Genomic DNA, 13640 nt, shown 5'->3' on the forward strand with positions numbered 1-13640 from the left:
AAGTATTAGCCGCCCTCACCGTAGTAGCCGCCATGGTTGTGAATTTCTTTCCTATAGAATCCAACTTGCGGCCTTCCTAATCAGGAGGAGACGTGAGCGGCGTAGCAGGATTGCGTGATCTTTTCTGTGCAGCCTGAGTGATAACTGAATCTGCCTTTGGTTGAGACACCAAACAGGCCGGGGAAGACGGTGGAGCCTTGTATTTCCTGTCTAATCTGGGCAAAACTGCAGGTACGGAATTTGGACGTTCCATTAATTTAAGGCCCTCCTGCCAAATATAATCAACGATAGGTATAGTGTGAGATTGCCTTTGAGATAGGTCCTTAAAATCATATAAGAAGCATTCACTTTCGTGCTGGTGTTTTTCGACTGTGAGGTGAAAACGTTTAGCAGCACGGATCATCAAATTGTGGAAATTTGCAATGTCCCCTGGAGGCGATGCTAGAGGTTAGGTGGGCGGAGAGGACGGTGTTTGAGCCCTGTAATTGTCCCACTCATTCATATCGACGTCATTGTCGTCGTCATCAGTATTGTGAGGATCCGGATCCTCGTCGCCAGTGTCAGGATGAGTACCACCCGATGACGCGGGTGAAACTGGTGCAGGTGCCTGAGGAAGTTGAGGTTGAGGTTGCGGAGGAGGTGGTGGTGCTGGAGAGGCAGGTGTAGAAGGAGGAAACCTGCGGTTATAGTCATCCAGCATGTGCTGTAGGTTCATGACTAGAGATAGAGGTATCTGTGTAATTGGTTCCGAAGACACTGGTTCTGACGCATCAACAGGAAACAATTCATTCCCATCTTCGACATTGTCAATCACATCACCCTCATCAATATACTCCCACTTCGACGACGGGGGATATTCAAGCATGTGAATCTATGAAAGACACCAATACTGGAGAACCACTGTTTACAGGTAAGTAACTTTTGTTCTTTGTTGCTTTCTCACCACAACACAAAGGCAACCCTATTTCAAAGTCCGGTATAGCCAGATGGATCGTTAAGTGCATTCAGATATGATACTTAAAGGCAAAACGCACCTTAACAGTTCCCCCTAGGGCGCATTCCAAACGCAAGCTAGGGGCATCCATGGCTTTCCTGGGAAATATTCCTTTACACAAAATTTGCAGAGCAGCCACATGGTAAACAACACATACATTTACAAAACACTATTGTGTAGATGTACATTCAAAACAGCAAGCTGCTGTAGGCCAAGCTGTTCTCAAAACTCTCTTCCAGACTGCTGCAGCTGACACAGGTGGCCACCGCTAGGGGAGATACTGCTATACATTTTATGCACAGATATAAATTCAGCAGCCCACATGCCTCGAACGGAATATGCTACTTACCAGTATGCATCTGTTCTTGGCATGTAGGGCTGCTGACATTCATATTGCCCACCCACCTCCCCCGTGCCTGTTGCAGCTGTAGCATTCACTCTTTACATGGCCATCTCTTACTGTACTATACTCCATCTCTGCCACAATGGCGAAAAACAATCTGGGGATGGAGAGGATGCCCATGCGCACTGTAGTCCGAGGGAGGAGCCACCTATCTCGTGATACTTCGAAAACTCTTCCAGCACAACAATGTGCAATCATCCGGAACCAACACTAGGCGGCGATCTATGCACAGATATGAATGTCAGCAGCCCTACATGCCAAGAACAGATGCATACTGGTAAGTAGCATATTCCTTATTTTTTGTTTTGCTTTAAATGCAAGTCCTTTCAATATTTTCATATGTGAGAAAAGTGTAAAAGTCATGATATTGTATATTGATGCTATGGAAGCCTCTGGGTTACAGAGCTCCGCTCTATGTGCTTCGGACAAATAAAATATGTTTTAAAAATAAAATACTTGCAGGAACAAAAAATGATGTTAAGTTGATGTCTAATATTTGCAAGGATTTGTTATCCATGTGCTCTTAGCCTCACACCTATCACAGGCGCTGTGGTCTCTGGACAGGATTAGTGAAATTCTAGTAAAGTTTTATTTAATTGGAATATTATCCTGGTATTGAACATGTTTTTTTTAAATTTTGCGTCATTTTGATTTTTTAGTTTATTGGATATCCTGCCATTCAAGAATGTGGATTAAAAATACTTTGCTCTGTATCCGAGTGCTCTGGGGCAGGAACATTATTGTCTGACCAAGGTGCTATAGACTCTGTTCTCCATACTTTGCAGATGTATCCAGACAATTATGGTATGTTGTCAACTCATATTTTTTATTGATTTTTGCATAGCCTATTCTTGATATCAGTACAGCTCATTGTCAACATAATTCAACAGATTAATTGTTTAGTTATGTTTTACCACAAAGCATTCATTTCAGAAAATCAAAAATATTTAAATGAAAAAATGAGGCGTAGACACGGGCAGCAGGAGTTCACTGCCCACAGTGCTCCAGCCATATGAGGAGGATGTGGCCTGGTACTTGGTGCTGTATAAGCGTATTGTCATCCCCGTGGGATGGAACACACAGAAACAGGCAGTAGGACTTCACTGCCAACAGTGCACCAGCTGTTTGAGAACAAGGGGCCCGACCTTTAGCACTATATAACCACACTGTCATCCCAGCCAAAGACAGGACCTGTCTGCGCCCGGAAATGGTCGGCCCGGGTCCTGTTTATTTGACCTACACCCGTCCAAGTCAGAATGTGACCGGGACGGGCTTCATCTCTTAGATGCGCTCCTTGGGCACCCTTATAAATGGCTAGGTGGAAGACTGAATTTCCCATTACAGACTTGAAAGGCTCATGCCGCAATTCCTCCAATAATCATTATGGCAGAGGTCCATCAACCCATCAGGGGGCTCAGGGGGCATTGAAGATATCACTCCACCGGCAAGGAAAAGAAAAAAAATTAAGAACACACAAAAAAGATACTACAAGGTCAAATATTGGAGTGTCTGGGATATTTAACCGCATGCGTGCGGCGGCTATTTTTGCGCTACGCGGCTTTTTTTTAAAAGCTGCGTTACATGACGAGCTGAGCTCGTCATCAGCGTGCGAGCGGCACAACTCATGACGAGCTCAGCTCGTCATGAGCGCCGAAGGGGTTAAGCAAGGTTTGAGCTAACCCATCAGCTTGTGCCACTGATACTAGGATAGACTACAACAGCCCTTGAACATAAACCGTTATTGGGTCTCCTAGCGTTTTCATTTCTGTGGCAAATAAAGCTAACACAATGGAGAGCTCGAAAGGGGGTGTGTGTTCCCCAAAGTGATTGCCTAAACAAATGCACCTTTAGATACATGCTACAGTACTTTTTCACCTACCGTCTGTGAGCTCCTATTCTCATTCCAGATTCTGACATGGAGCCAAAGGGATGTTGTATGATGCCAGCGCTGGCTGGAGCCATGCCTTCCAGGCTGGAGCCTTAGCCCATGTCCTATAGGCTAGACTGAGGGTGGGTGGCCAGCTGTTTGGTCTGTTCATCTCAACCTATAGTAGCGGCAGCATCCAAACCTTCAAAGCCTGCTTGTTTACCATCATGGGCAGCCAATGAGTGGCAGGATTACCCATCACCTGCCCACTGGCAGTCCATAACCTCAGACAGGTGGGTTTTGCAGATTGCTTGAAGAGGCAACACCTTCGCCTTGGAGACTCCCACCACCCCTCACCCACCTCCATGCCACCTACTTATGACATCACAGAAAGGTGTCAAGGGAGGTATATTTTAAATATTCTCAATAAACCTGAGACCACTAATTCTGAGGTTTTTGAGCATTTATTCTGCTTAGTTTGGATAATTCAAAAAGACATTCATAAATCAATTGGGCATTTCTTTTAAAAGGAAACACCACATTAGTAAATCACACAATTGCAACACCTTTGTATCCGTGATTTAGAACCATTTCTTTTGTGAAACAATATATACAACATATATAAATTACCAAACTTTGTTTGTGACAAAAATATATACAGCAAACCAATGATCACAAGACAAACATCGATACATTATGTGTGCCAGCCTGAAGTTAAAGCAGCCCTGCATTTGCACTAAAAACACAAGGCGGACATTTGCTCATTGTGTATAATGTATATATTTTTGTCACAAATAACATTTGGTATTATATATGCGTTGTATATATTGTCTCACAAAAGAAATGGTTCTAAATCACGCATACAAATGTGTTACAAATGTGTTACAAATGTGTGATTTTCTAATGTGGTGTTTCCTTTTAAAAGACGTGCCCAATTGATTTAGGAATCTCTTTTTGAATTATCAAAACTAAGCAGAATAAATGCTCAAAAACCTCAGAATTAGTGGTCTGAGGTTTATCGCGAATATTTAAAATATACCTCCCTTGACACCTTTCTGTGATTTCAATATTTGGGTGGTCCAGTCTGGGGAGTACAGGACCCAAGCCTTCCTTGTTTTCACCTACTTATGACAGGCAGGCAGAGGACCACCTATCTCTTTTCTGTCAGAAACTGAGGGCTTTTTTGACCAAAGGAGACATAGAGAGAGTATCGATGCCAGAAGTGGGTTGTGGTTGATATTCTTGTCACATTCTGGTGCCCAAGAAGGACAGAGGCCTTTGTCCTATCCTAGACCTGCGCCCTCTAAACTTCTTCCAAGAAGGAGAAGTTCAAAATGCTTACTATAGCTCAGGTCCCATGTGCCCTGGACCCAGGAGACTGGATGGTAGCGTTGGAGTTGAAGGATGTATATTTCTAAATTTCATCCTGCCTGTCCACAGGCGTTACCTGTGTTTTAAGTGGTCACAAGCACTTTCACTTCACTTGGCTGCCCCTTTGGCTCCACCAGCGCCCCTCATGTGTTCACCAAGCTGATGGTGGTGGTTGCAGCTCATCTGCAAAGACCAGGGTTGCCAGTCTTCCTCTTCCTCCATGACTTGCTGTTGAAGGCATGCTCGTCCCAGGCTGTTGTCTCCCTCCTCCAGAGTACAGCAGACCTCCTGCATTCTCCGGAATTCACTATCATCGTGCCAAAGTCTCACCTGACTCCCTCTCAGATGCTTCCTTTCATCTAAGCTGTTCTGGACACACTGCAGTTTCAGACCTATCCTTCTGAACATTCAGGCTATGATAAGGCTATTCAGCCTATGATAACGATGTTTCAGCCTCTATACTGGGTTCTGATGGGAGAGACTCTGAGGCTGCTGGGCATCATGGCCTTCTGCTGTCTTCTGGTGACACATACCCATTGGCATATGCAGGCTCTGCAGTGGGACCTGAACTTCCAGTGGGCGCAGTATGGGGGAAATCTCTTTGACATGGTCCATATCTAGGAGGAAACTGTGAAAGATCTGCATTGGTGGTTAATACACTGCGATTGGGTCAGCCCCTCTCCCTTCCTCAATGAGATCTCACAGTAGTGTGACAGATGCATCACTCCTGGGAGGGGGTGACCATTTCGGAGAGGTGGATATCAGAGGGCTCTCGTCTCCTGCAGAATCCGGGCTCCACATCAACCTGTTGAAGCTCCAAGCGATCCAATTAGCATTAAAAGCCTTGTTGCCCTCTATCCAAGGAAGGCTAGTGCAAGTGTTCATGGTAAACACCACCACCATGTGGTACTGCAACAAACAGGGTGGGTGACCATTTGTCAAGAGGCCTTGTTTCTCTGTACATGGCTAGAACAGCCCCTGTCAACTCCTGGCTAGTTCTCTGTATGCCAGAGCGGACAAACTCAGCCAAAGATGCCTCGTGGATCACGAATGGTGTCTCTATCCGGAGGTGGTGCAAGGTGTCTTCCAGTAGTGGAGATCTATTTGCCACTGATGAGAGCGTGCAATGTCAGCAGTTCTGTGTGCTGGAGTTTCCAAGGCGGTTCTAGCTCGGACACGCTTTTTTGTCTTGCGTGGAGCTCAGGCCTCCTGTATGCTTTATGCCATACCACTCACTCCTGCCCAGAGTTAGGAGGATTAGGAACACTGGGCCCAAGTCATCCTTGTGGCTCTGTATTGAGCACAGAGAGCCTTGTAACCCAAGCTGTTTTGAGCATGGCCATCAGTCCTCCAATCAGGCTGCCCCTTTTGGAGGATCTTCTGTTGCAGCAGCAGGAGAGGTTTCTCCGCCTTGTTGCTTGGAGACTGAGCAGCAAGAATTGACAGCTTTGACAGCTTTTGACCTTTCTCCCGAAGTCTGTAACATTATCTTGGCAGTCGTGCGTCCTTCCATCAAGATGGTTTATGCCTGCCCTCGGGAAAAATTTGAGGCATGGGATGCAGTGAAACAGGTTGACCCTCTTTCTGCTCCCCTTTTTCACATTTCCTGTTTCTTTCCCTTGCCCAGCAGGGCTCTATTCTGGGCACTGCTAGGGGATATATTTCTGCAATTTCTGCTTTTCTTTGGTTGCCTGAGCAACCATCCCTTTCCCAATCCCCTATTGTACATAGGTTTTTGAAAGGTTTGCACACTTTTCCTCCCTCTCCCTTAATTATGCCTCAGTGGGACCTTAATCTGGTCCTGACGTTCCTGATGTGCACTCCATTTGAGCCCATACATAACTTGCATAACTGGGTGGATGACCAACTCTTTGTGAGGTATGTCAGTGCAAAGAAAGGATGACCTGCACATAAGAGAACCATCTCATGATGAATCGTTCTTTGTATCAAAATCTACTACACATTGGCTAAGGAGCAAATGACTGAAGGTTTGTGGGCTCATTGCACCAGACCTAATGCTGCAACAACTCTGTTAGCATGCTGAGTTCTGGTCCTGGACATCTGCCAGGCAGCAGCATGGGCTTTCCTACACATTTTTACCAAATACTATTGTGTGAACAGTCCAGTCCCTGGGGGTGCGCACTTCGCCCGCTTGGTCCTGCAGGACTTTCTCGTGTGAAATTGGTCCACAGACGCACCTCCGGGTAGGTACTGCCTGGTATCTATTCTAAAGTAAGGAATCTGCAGCTAGAAGTCTCTATCAAATGAACATGTTACTTACCTTTTGTAACGCCTTATCTGGTAGACTCTATCCCGCCGCCTTACTAACCGACCCTTCTTCCCCACTCTGTGAACAGTCTTCTAGGGGCAGGGCTTTCCTCTTTCAGGGCCCTAGTTTCCACACCAGTGGTCAGTGTACTTTGTGACTTCGCCTGGTATGGAAAGCTGTGGAAAGAACTGACTTCAGCGCGCACGGTGGCACCTATATAAGCACCACAAATGTTACTTCCCGCGTGGATGACGCCTGTGAACGACACAGGGTTACTGCTCACAAAAAATGTCCGGATACAGTGTGATACCTAGGGACAATTCGAAGGTAAGGAAAAGTGGCTAGATAGTCTCCACCAGATACGCTGTTACCAATGGTATGTAACTTGTTCAAAAATACTAAGCCCTAGTTGTCAAATTCACTCAATAGCTTAAGATGGAACATAGTGAGCATAGAGAACAAGAAAGTGGAGCTATATTGGCTTACATTTATATAGAAATGTAAGATAATTTGCCTTCAGGAATGCCTTCTTTCTAGTTGGGTCTAGCTCAATATTTACTTCTGCTGTTCCTGTGGACTTTGAAAGAGCTAAAGTTGGACTGCTCATTTTTGTTACCCTCAGTTTGAATTGTAAAGTTGTTAAGATAGATACAGGTTTGAACAATCTGGCTGTCATTGTATTATCTTTTGCTAAATACTGTTTGTTAATCATTCATTTTAATAATTCTAATTGTTTGCAGTGGAACTCTGAATATGTGCAACTGCCTGAGGTTCCTACTTAAAAGATATAGAGGACGGAACATTCACTCCTTTTGTGCTGATAGGCGCTTTTAATCTTCATTTGTGTACTAATGATTGCCCCACATACAATAGCTCCCTGGAGAGTTTTTTAACCAATGGATTACATTTTAACCATTCTGAGCATGGAGAAATGCTGAATTCTATCCTCCATGATTTCAATGCATCGATTATCCCTAAGTTAAGGGAATATTAACCCCCCTGTGTTGATATGTTGACATTTACAGGTAAAATATATTCTTTAGTTGTTTGTTACATTTTTGTTACAACCTTACTTTCCCAGTTAGTAAGAGACTAGAAGGTGTAACAGCTATTTATTTTAACAGCTACTAGTGGTAAGACACTTGACGCCCCTATGTCTAAGGAGGAGATTTGCATACGTATAACTAAAAGTAGGAATGGTAAATCCGCAGTTACTGATGCTCTACTTATTGATGTGTATAATCTAATAATAGAGGAGCTGATAACATTCTTGGAAATCCTGTTTAATTCGATCTGTAGGCACGGTGGATAGGTTCCTTAGTCCTGGAAGGAGGCTACAGTAGTCCCCATTTTGAAACCTCCCAAAGATCCCTCTGGGCCAAACTCTTATTGGCTAATCTCTCTACTTAATGCGGACTATAAGATCTTTTAGCAGGGAGATTGGCTTAGTTTGCCCCCCATCTCATTCATCCAGACCAGAAGAGTTTTATCCCAAAGAGGTGTATACAGGAGCTGACCCAACAGTTAATTGGCACCATAGATCTCGCCATCGAATGATCTGCTTTCTTGGCCATAGTAGCTTTGGATGCTGCTAAGGCGCTCAATCGAGTATGCTGGGTCTTCCTTTGGGAGGTTATGAGCGCACTGGGATTTGGGCCCAAATTTCTTAATATGCTTAAGGTGGTCTATGAGGGATCTATGAAGGAGCGTCAGCTAGGATTTTTTTTAATGGGACATTAACCCCCAGTTTTAGTATACTTAGAGGGACACGGCAGGGCTTCCCTCATTCTCCTCTTCTATTCGATATTTATATAGAACCTCTTGCTCAACAGTTGAGATTGGATGCTTCTGTAGTTTCCTTCAGTTCTCCACCCTACAGCTGTAAAGTCCTGCTTTATGCCGACAATCTATTGATTTATACGGCGACCCTCTTAAATCGATTCCAAGGGTGGAACATCTATTGGCAGAACTAGGCTCCCTCTTTGGTTACTCAGTAAATACTGCTAAAATCGAGGGTTCGAGGCATGTGGGCTGCTGAATTTATATCTATGCATAGATCGCTGCCTAGTGTTGGGTCCGGATGATTGCACATTGTTGTCCTGGAAGAGTCTTCGAAGTATCACGAGATAGGTGGCTCCTCCCCTGGACTACAGTGCGCATGGGCATCCCCTCCATGCTCAGATTGTTTTTTTCCGCCATTGGGTTCGGATGTACTTTCTTAACTCAAGTTCGTAATATATATAAAACTCTTTTTTAAGGCCAAAAGGCCTTCGGGGCGTCGGTATTGTCTTTCGTTCGGTGCCTTACACTTGTTTTTCTTCAGCAAGACGTCGAAAACAGATTGCCTTTCGACGCCAAAGGCCCCATCGACGATCGACGATGGAACGAAGTCCGTTCAAGCGCTGCCCCGTTTGCAACTCGAAATACCCCCACATCGATGTGCATCCGGTGTGCAATAAATGTCTCTCACCGGACCACGACGAGGCCAGCTGCATGGCCTGTTCAAAATTCAGATCGAAGAAAACTCTTCGTCTTCGACGCGCTGCGCGACAGTCGGCACGGGACTCGGCACCCAATCCAGAAAACATCTTCGGGGGTGATGACGAGGAAGGTGTACGAGAAGATGATTCTGCCCACTCGGATCCCGCGTCGGAGCAGTACTCCCATCACGAAAAGGACGAGGGGAAACTCTGCGTCCATGATGAAGACATCGTCGAGGTAGGAGACGACGCGCAACCTCTCGGAGCAGTCGACGACGACTCAAGCGAGGAGCTAGGCCCAACCGCAGTAGCGGGGCCCCATACAGACTCTTCCACGGCTCAGGTCGAGGCATCGCCGGAAGGCCTTAGCCAAGATCTTCATCCCCGTTCTCTAGTCCGGCTTCACGGCCCGACTAAGAACATTTCAGATGAGCCATCGGTCGAACGACCACACTCTGTGGAGCAATCGAAACCGAAACATAAAGACACTAAATCGAAACCGAAAGTGTTGACAACAACCATCGGCTCGAAGACTTCGGAACCTACCAAGTCCAAACGTGTGCTCGACCCCTCGGGGTCGACAGGGGGCGTCGACCCGAAGATCGGAGCGACAAAGCCTATGTCTGCTGTTAAACACGTCACGCTCACGTCGACGTCGAAGCCCAGCTCCAAAGATGGCGACTCTTCCAAAGGCTTCAAGGCACAAAAAGCCGTTGATCCGAAGGTTCAGAAGCCGCAATTAGTCAAGGCATTCGAGCCGAAATCCACCCTCGGCACGAAGGAACAAACCTCCTCGAAGCCCGCAAGTGTACCTGCTGCGCAGCAACGGATCGAGTCGACAAAAAGCCACAAGCACACCGAACAGACGGAGTCCGTCGGATTAAAGACGAAGTCTTCGAAGCAAGTCGGTCCATCGCCGGTGCCTTCGGCACCCATTAAATACGGCCTGCCCCCAACGGCACGCCCTAAGGCTGTCCAACTCGCAAAATCTACCGACTAATCCAAGTCACCATCGGTAGCCGCACCACTTCCGCCTCGAACCGAAGACGTTCAGTTCCAGCCACCAACCTACGACGAACAGTCAAAATTGTACATCGACTCTGAGTCAGGCCGACTCACCGTGTACAAACAGAAAATCAGGCCTGAAACTCCTATGGAGCCTTACAAAATACCACTAAAGAAAAAGAGAGACTCTACTACCTCTCCTATCCTTTTTGAACTCATCCAGCTTATGGGCAAGACTATACCTACTCCCCCACACCAGTCACTGAGGATGTGGAAGAAGGGGACAATGAGGACCAGTTTAACTATCCCATTGACACGGATCAGGATGAGTCCCAGCCATGGGCTGACACTGTTGACCCTGATGAACCACACACCACCCCTGACACTCCGTCATATGCGGTCAAAACATCGCCTACTGAAGACATTGCTGCGTTTAACGCACTAATTGAAAGGGCGGCCCTTAACCACGATGTCGACATGCACGCTGACCCTGTGGAGGAAGATATTCTTTTTGATACGTTCTCATCGTCAGAAAGATCTGTAAAAACTCTGCCTATGCTCAAGGGTGTGCTCAAACATGCTAGCGACATTTTCAAAGAGCCCACTAAAGCACGGGTGGTGAACCCCAGAATTGAAAGGAAGTACCGGCCTGCCCCAGTGGACCCTACCTATATCAAGGGCCAGCTCCCATTGGACTCCTTAGTGGTGGCTAATGCTCGAAAGAGAGCAAACTCTCAAGCAACTGGTGATGCTCCTCCTCCGGGCAAAGAATCCAAAATCTTAGAGGCTTCTGGAAAACGTGTAGCAGCTCAAGCGGCTAATATTTGGAGGATCTCCAATATGCAGGCCCTGTTGGCACGATATGACAGGGTCCACTATGACACGTTAGAGCAGCTTATGCAACACCTGCCAGATGCTTATAAGGAGGGGGCCGAAATGCTTATACAAGAGGGAAAGTTAATCTCTAATGCGTCCATTAAGTGTGCGTTAGATGCAGCTGACACTGCGGCTCGGGCCATAAACACTAGCGTGATGCTTAGACGGCATGCCTGGCTCCGCAGCTCTGGTTTCAAGTCGGAAATCCAAACTACTCTGCTTAATCAACCAGTTAACCCTGACTTCCTGTTTGGTCCAGAGGTAGACACCACTCTAGAAAAGATTAAAAAGGACACTGAAACTGCAAAATCCATGGGAGCTCTGCAGTCTCAACAATTCAGGGGCGGTTCCTTTCGTCGCTCCGGTAACAGGGGAACTTCTAGAGGTCAAGCATCGCAACAAGCCCAATACACCAAGGGAGGCACACAATCCACCTATAACAAAAACAATAGGGGTGGATACCGTGGAAACAGCTCCAAAGGCAGAGGACGTGGAAATAATAATACCAGATCCTCCGCCGCTAACAAACAGTGACGTCTTGTCACTGCCCCCGACCATACCACACCAGTCGGGGGGAGACTTCAGCAGTTCCTGCCAGTCTGGGAAACCATTACCACAGACAGGTGGGTGAGACAACTTATACGTCACGGCTATTGTCTAGAATTAACATCCACTCCACCCAACATACCACCAAGGCACCGTCCTATGTCCGCAGAGCACATGCACTTATTGCAGCAAGAAGTCATCTCCATGCTGCAAAAAGGGGCCATAGAACTCATGCCTTTAGACCAACAGGGTACAGGAGTGTATTCACTGTACTTCTTAATCCCCAAAAAAGATGTGTCTCTCAGGCCTATTCTAGACCTCAGACCCTTAAATCAATACATCCTGTCACAACACTTTCACATGATCACTTTACAGCAAGTTCTGCCACTGCTCAGTCAGGGAGATTTCCTAGCCACCCTAGATCTAAAAGATGCCTATTTCCACATTCCCATGCACCCCGGGCACAGGAAGTATCTCAGGTTCACCATCAACAACCAGCATTACCAGTTCAAAGTCCTGCCTTTCGGGGTCACTACTGCCCCCAGAGTGTTTACAAAATGCTTAGCAACAGTGGCCGTGCATCTTCGAAGACAGCACATCCATGTCTATCCGTATCTAGACGACTGGCTTGTCCAAGCAAAATCGGCCCAGCAGTGTGCCAGCCACATGTCCCGCACAATTCACCTCCTACACAGTCTAGGATGTTCACTAAATTACCCAAAGTCTCATCTTCAACCTGCCCCTGTACAACAGTACCTAGGTGCGGAAATCAACACTCTCACTGCCACAGCGCAACCAAACTCAACGAGAGTCCACAGCATGCAGATGTTAATTCAGAAATTCAGACCACAACACTCACTCCCAGCGCAAGTTTTCATGCAACTAATAGGCATGATGGCCTCCTGCATCTTTATAGTCCCTCACGCGAGGCTACACATGCGTCCGCTTCAAGAATGCTTGGCACACCAGTGGAACCAGGCTCAGGGACAGCTAAAAGACCTAGTGTTGGTGACCCGTCGTGCATACAACTCTCTGCATTGGTGGAACACACAAAACCTTTGCAAGGGACGACCGTTCCAGGAGCTTATACCACAAGTGGTGCTGACAGCGGACGCATCTCTCCAGGGCTGGGGGGGCTCATGTCCTCAATTATACTGTGCAGGGACTGTGGACCACACAGCAAAAGCGGTTGCACATCAACCTCCTGGAATTGATGGCAATCTTCCTGGCGATGAAGGCGTTCAAGTTGCATCTCTGCAACAAAGTCGTGCTTATCCGGATGGACAACATGACTGCAATGTATTGCATTCAAAAGCAGGGGGGGCACACTGTCCACAACTATCACACCTAGCACAGGCCATGTGGAAGTGGGCCATTCAAAGGAACATGTTCCTCATGGCGGAACACCTCCTAGGCAAGGCACCTCTCCCTTTTCAGAGTGCCGGCCTTCAAAGCTTTTATGGAAGGACTCAAAAGGGTCATTCCTCCAAGACACCCGCCTTCTCCTGTCTGGAACCTCAACATAGTCATCACCAGGCTCAGGGGTCCACCATTTGAACCTCTTCATTCTTGTGAGATACAATTTCTCACATGGAAGGTGGCTCTTCTTTTTTTTTTTTTTTTTTTTTTTTTTTTGTAAACCTTTATTGGTATAGACAGGATATACAAATCTGGGCCTACAACCAAACTGGCCGGCCATAATACGTGAAAGCAGTCAAGAAGTCCAGAATGGAGTTACAGAATCAATCATAGAGGAACGTAAGCAATACAATCTGAAAAAGGGGGGGGGGAGAGAGGATCCAAACGGCCAGAAAACAGGAGCAAAGAAG

The 13640-nt window shown here is 46.6% G+C and overlaps 1 protein-coding gene across 2 annotated transcripts in view; it reads left to right on the plus strand.

The window, feature by feature from the left end:
• The window catches only part of LRRK2 (leucine rich repeat kinase 2), a 2266429-nt gene that overhangs the window by 610108 nt on the left and 1642681 nt on the right, over positions 1 to 13640 (plus strand). For both annotated transcript variants that reach the window (XM_078680082.1, XM_078680090.1), the window contains one exon: positions 2057 to 2201. In XM_078680082.1, coding sequence (XP_078536208.1) covers positions 2057 to 2201 — 145 coding nt within the window. The remainder of the gene's footprint in view (positions 1 to 2056; positions 2202 to 13640) is intronic.

The sequence above is a fragment of the Lissotriton helveticus genome, chromosome 1_1, assembly GCF_964261635.1.
Source record: "Lissotriton helveticus chromosome 1_1, aLisHel1.1, whole genome shotgun sequence".
NCBI lineage: Eukaryota > Metazoa > Chordata > Amphibia > Caudata > Salamandridae > Lissotriton > Lissotriton helveticus.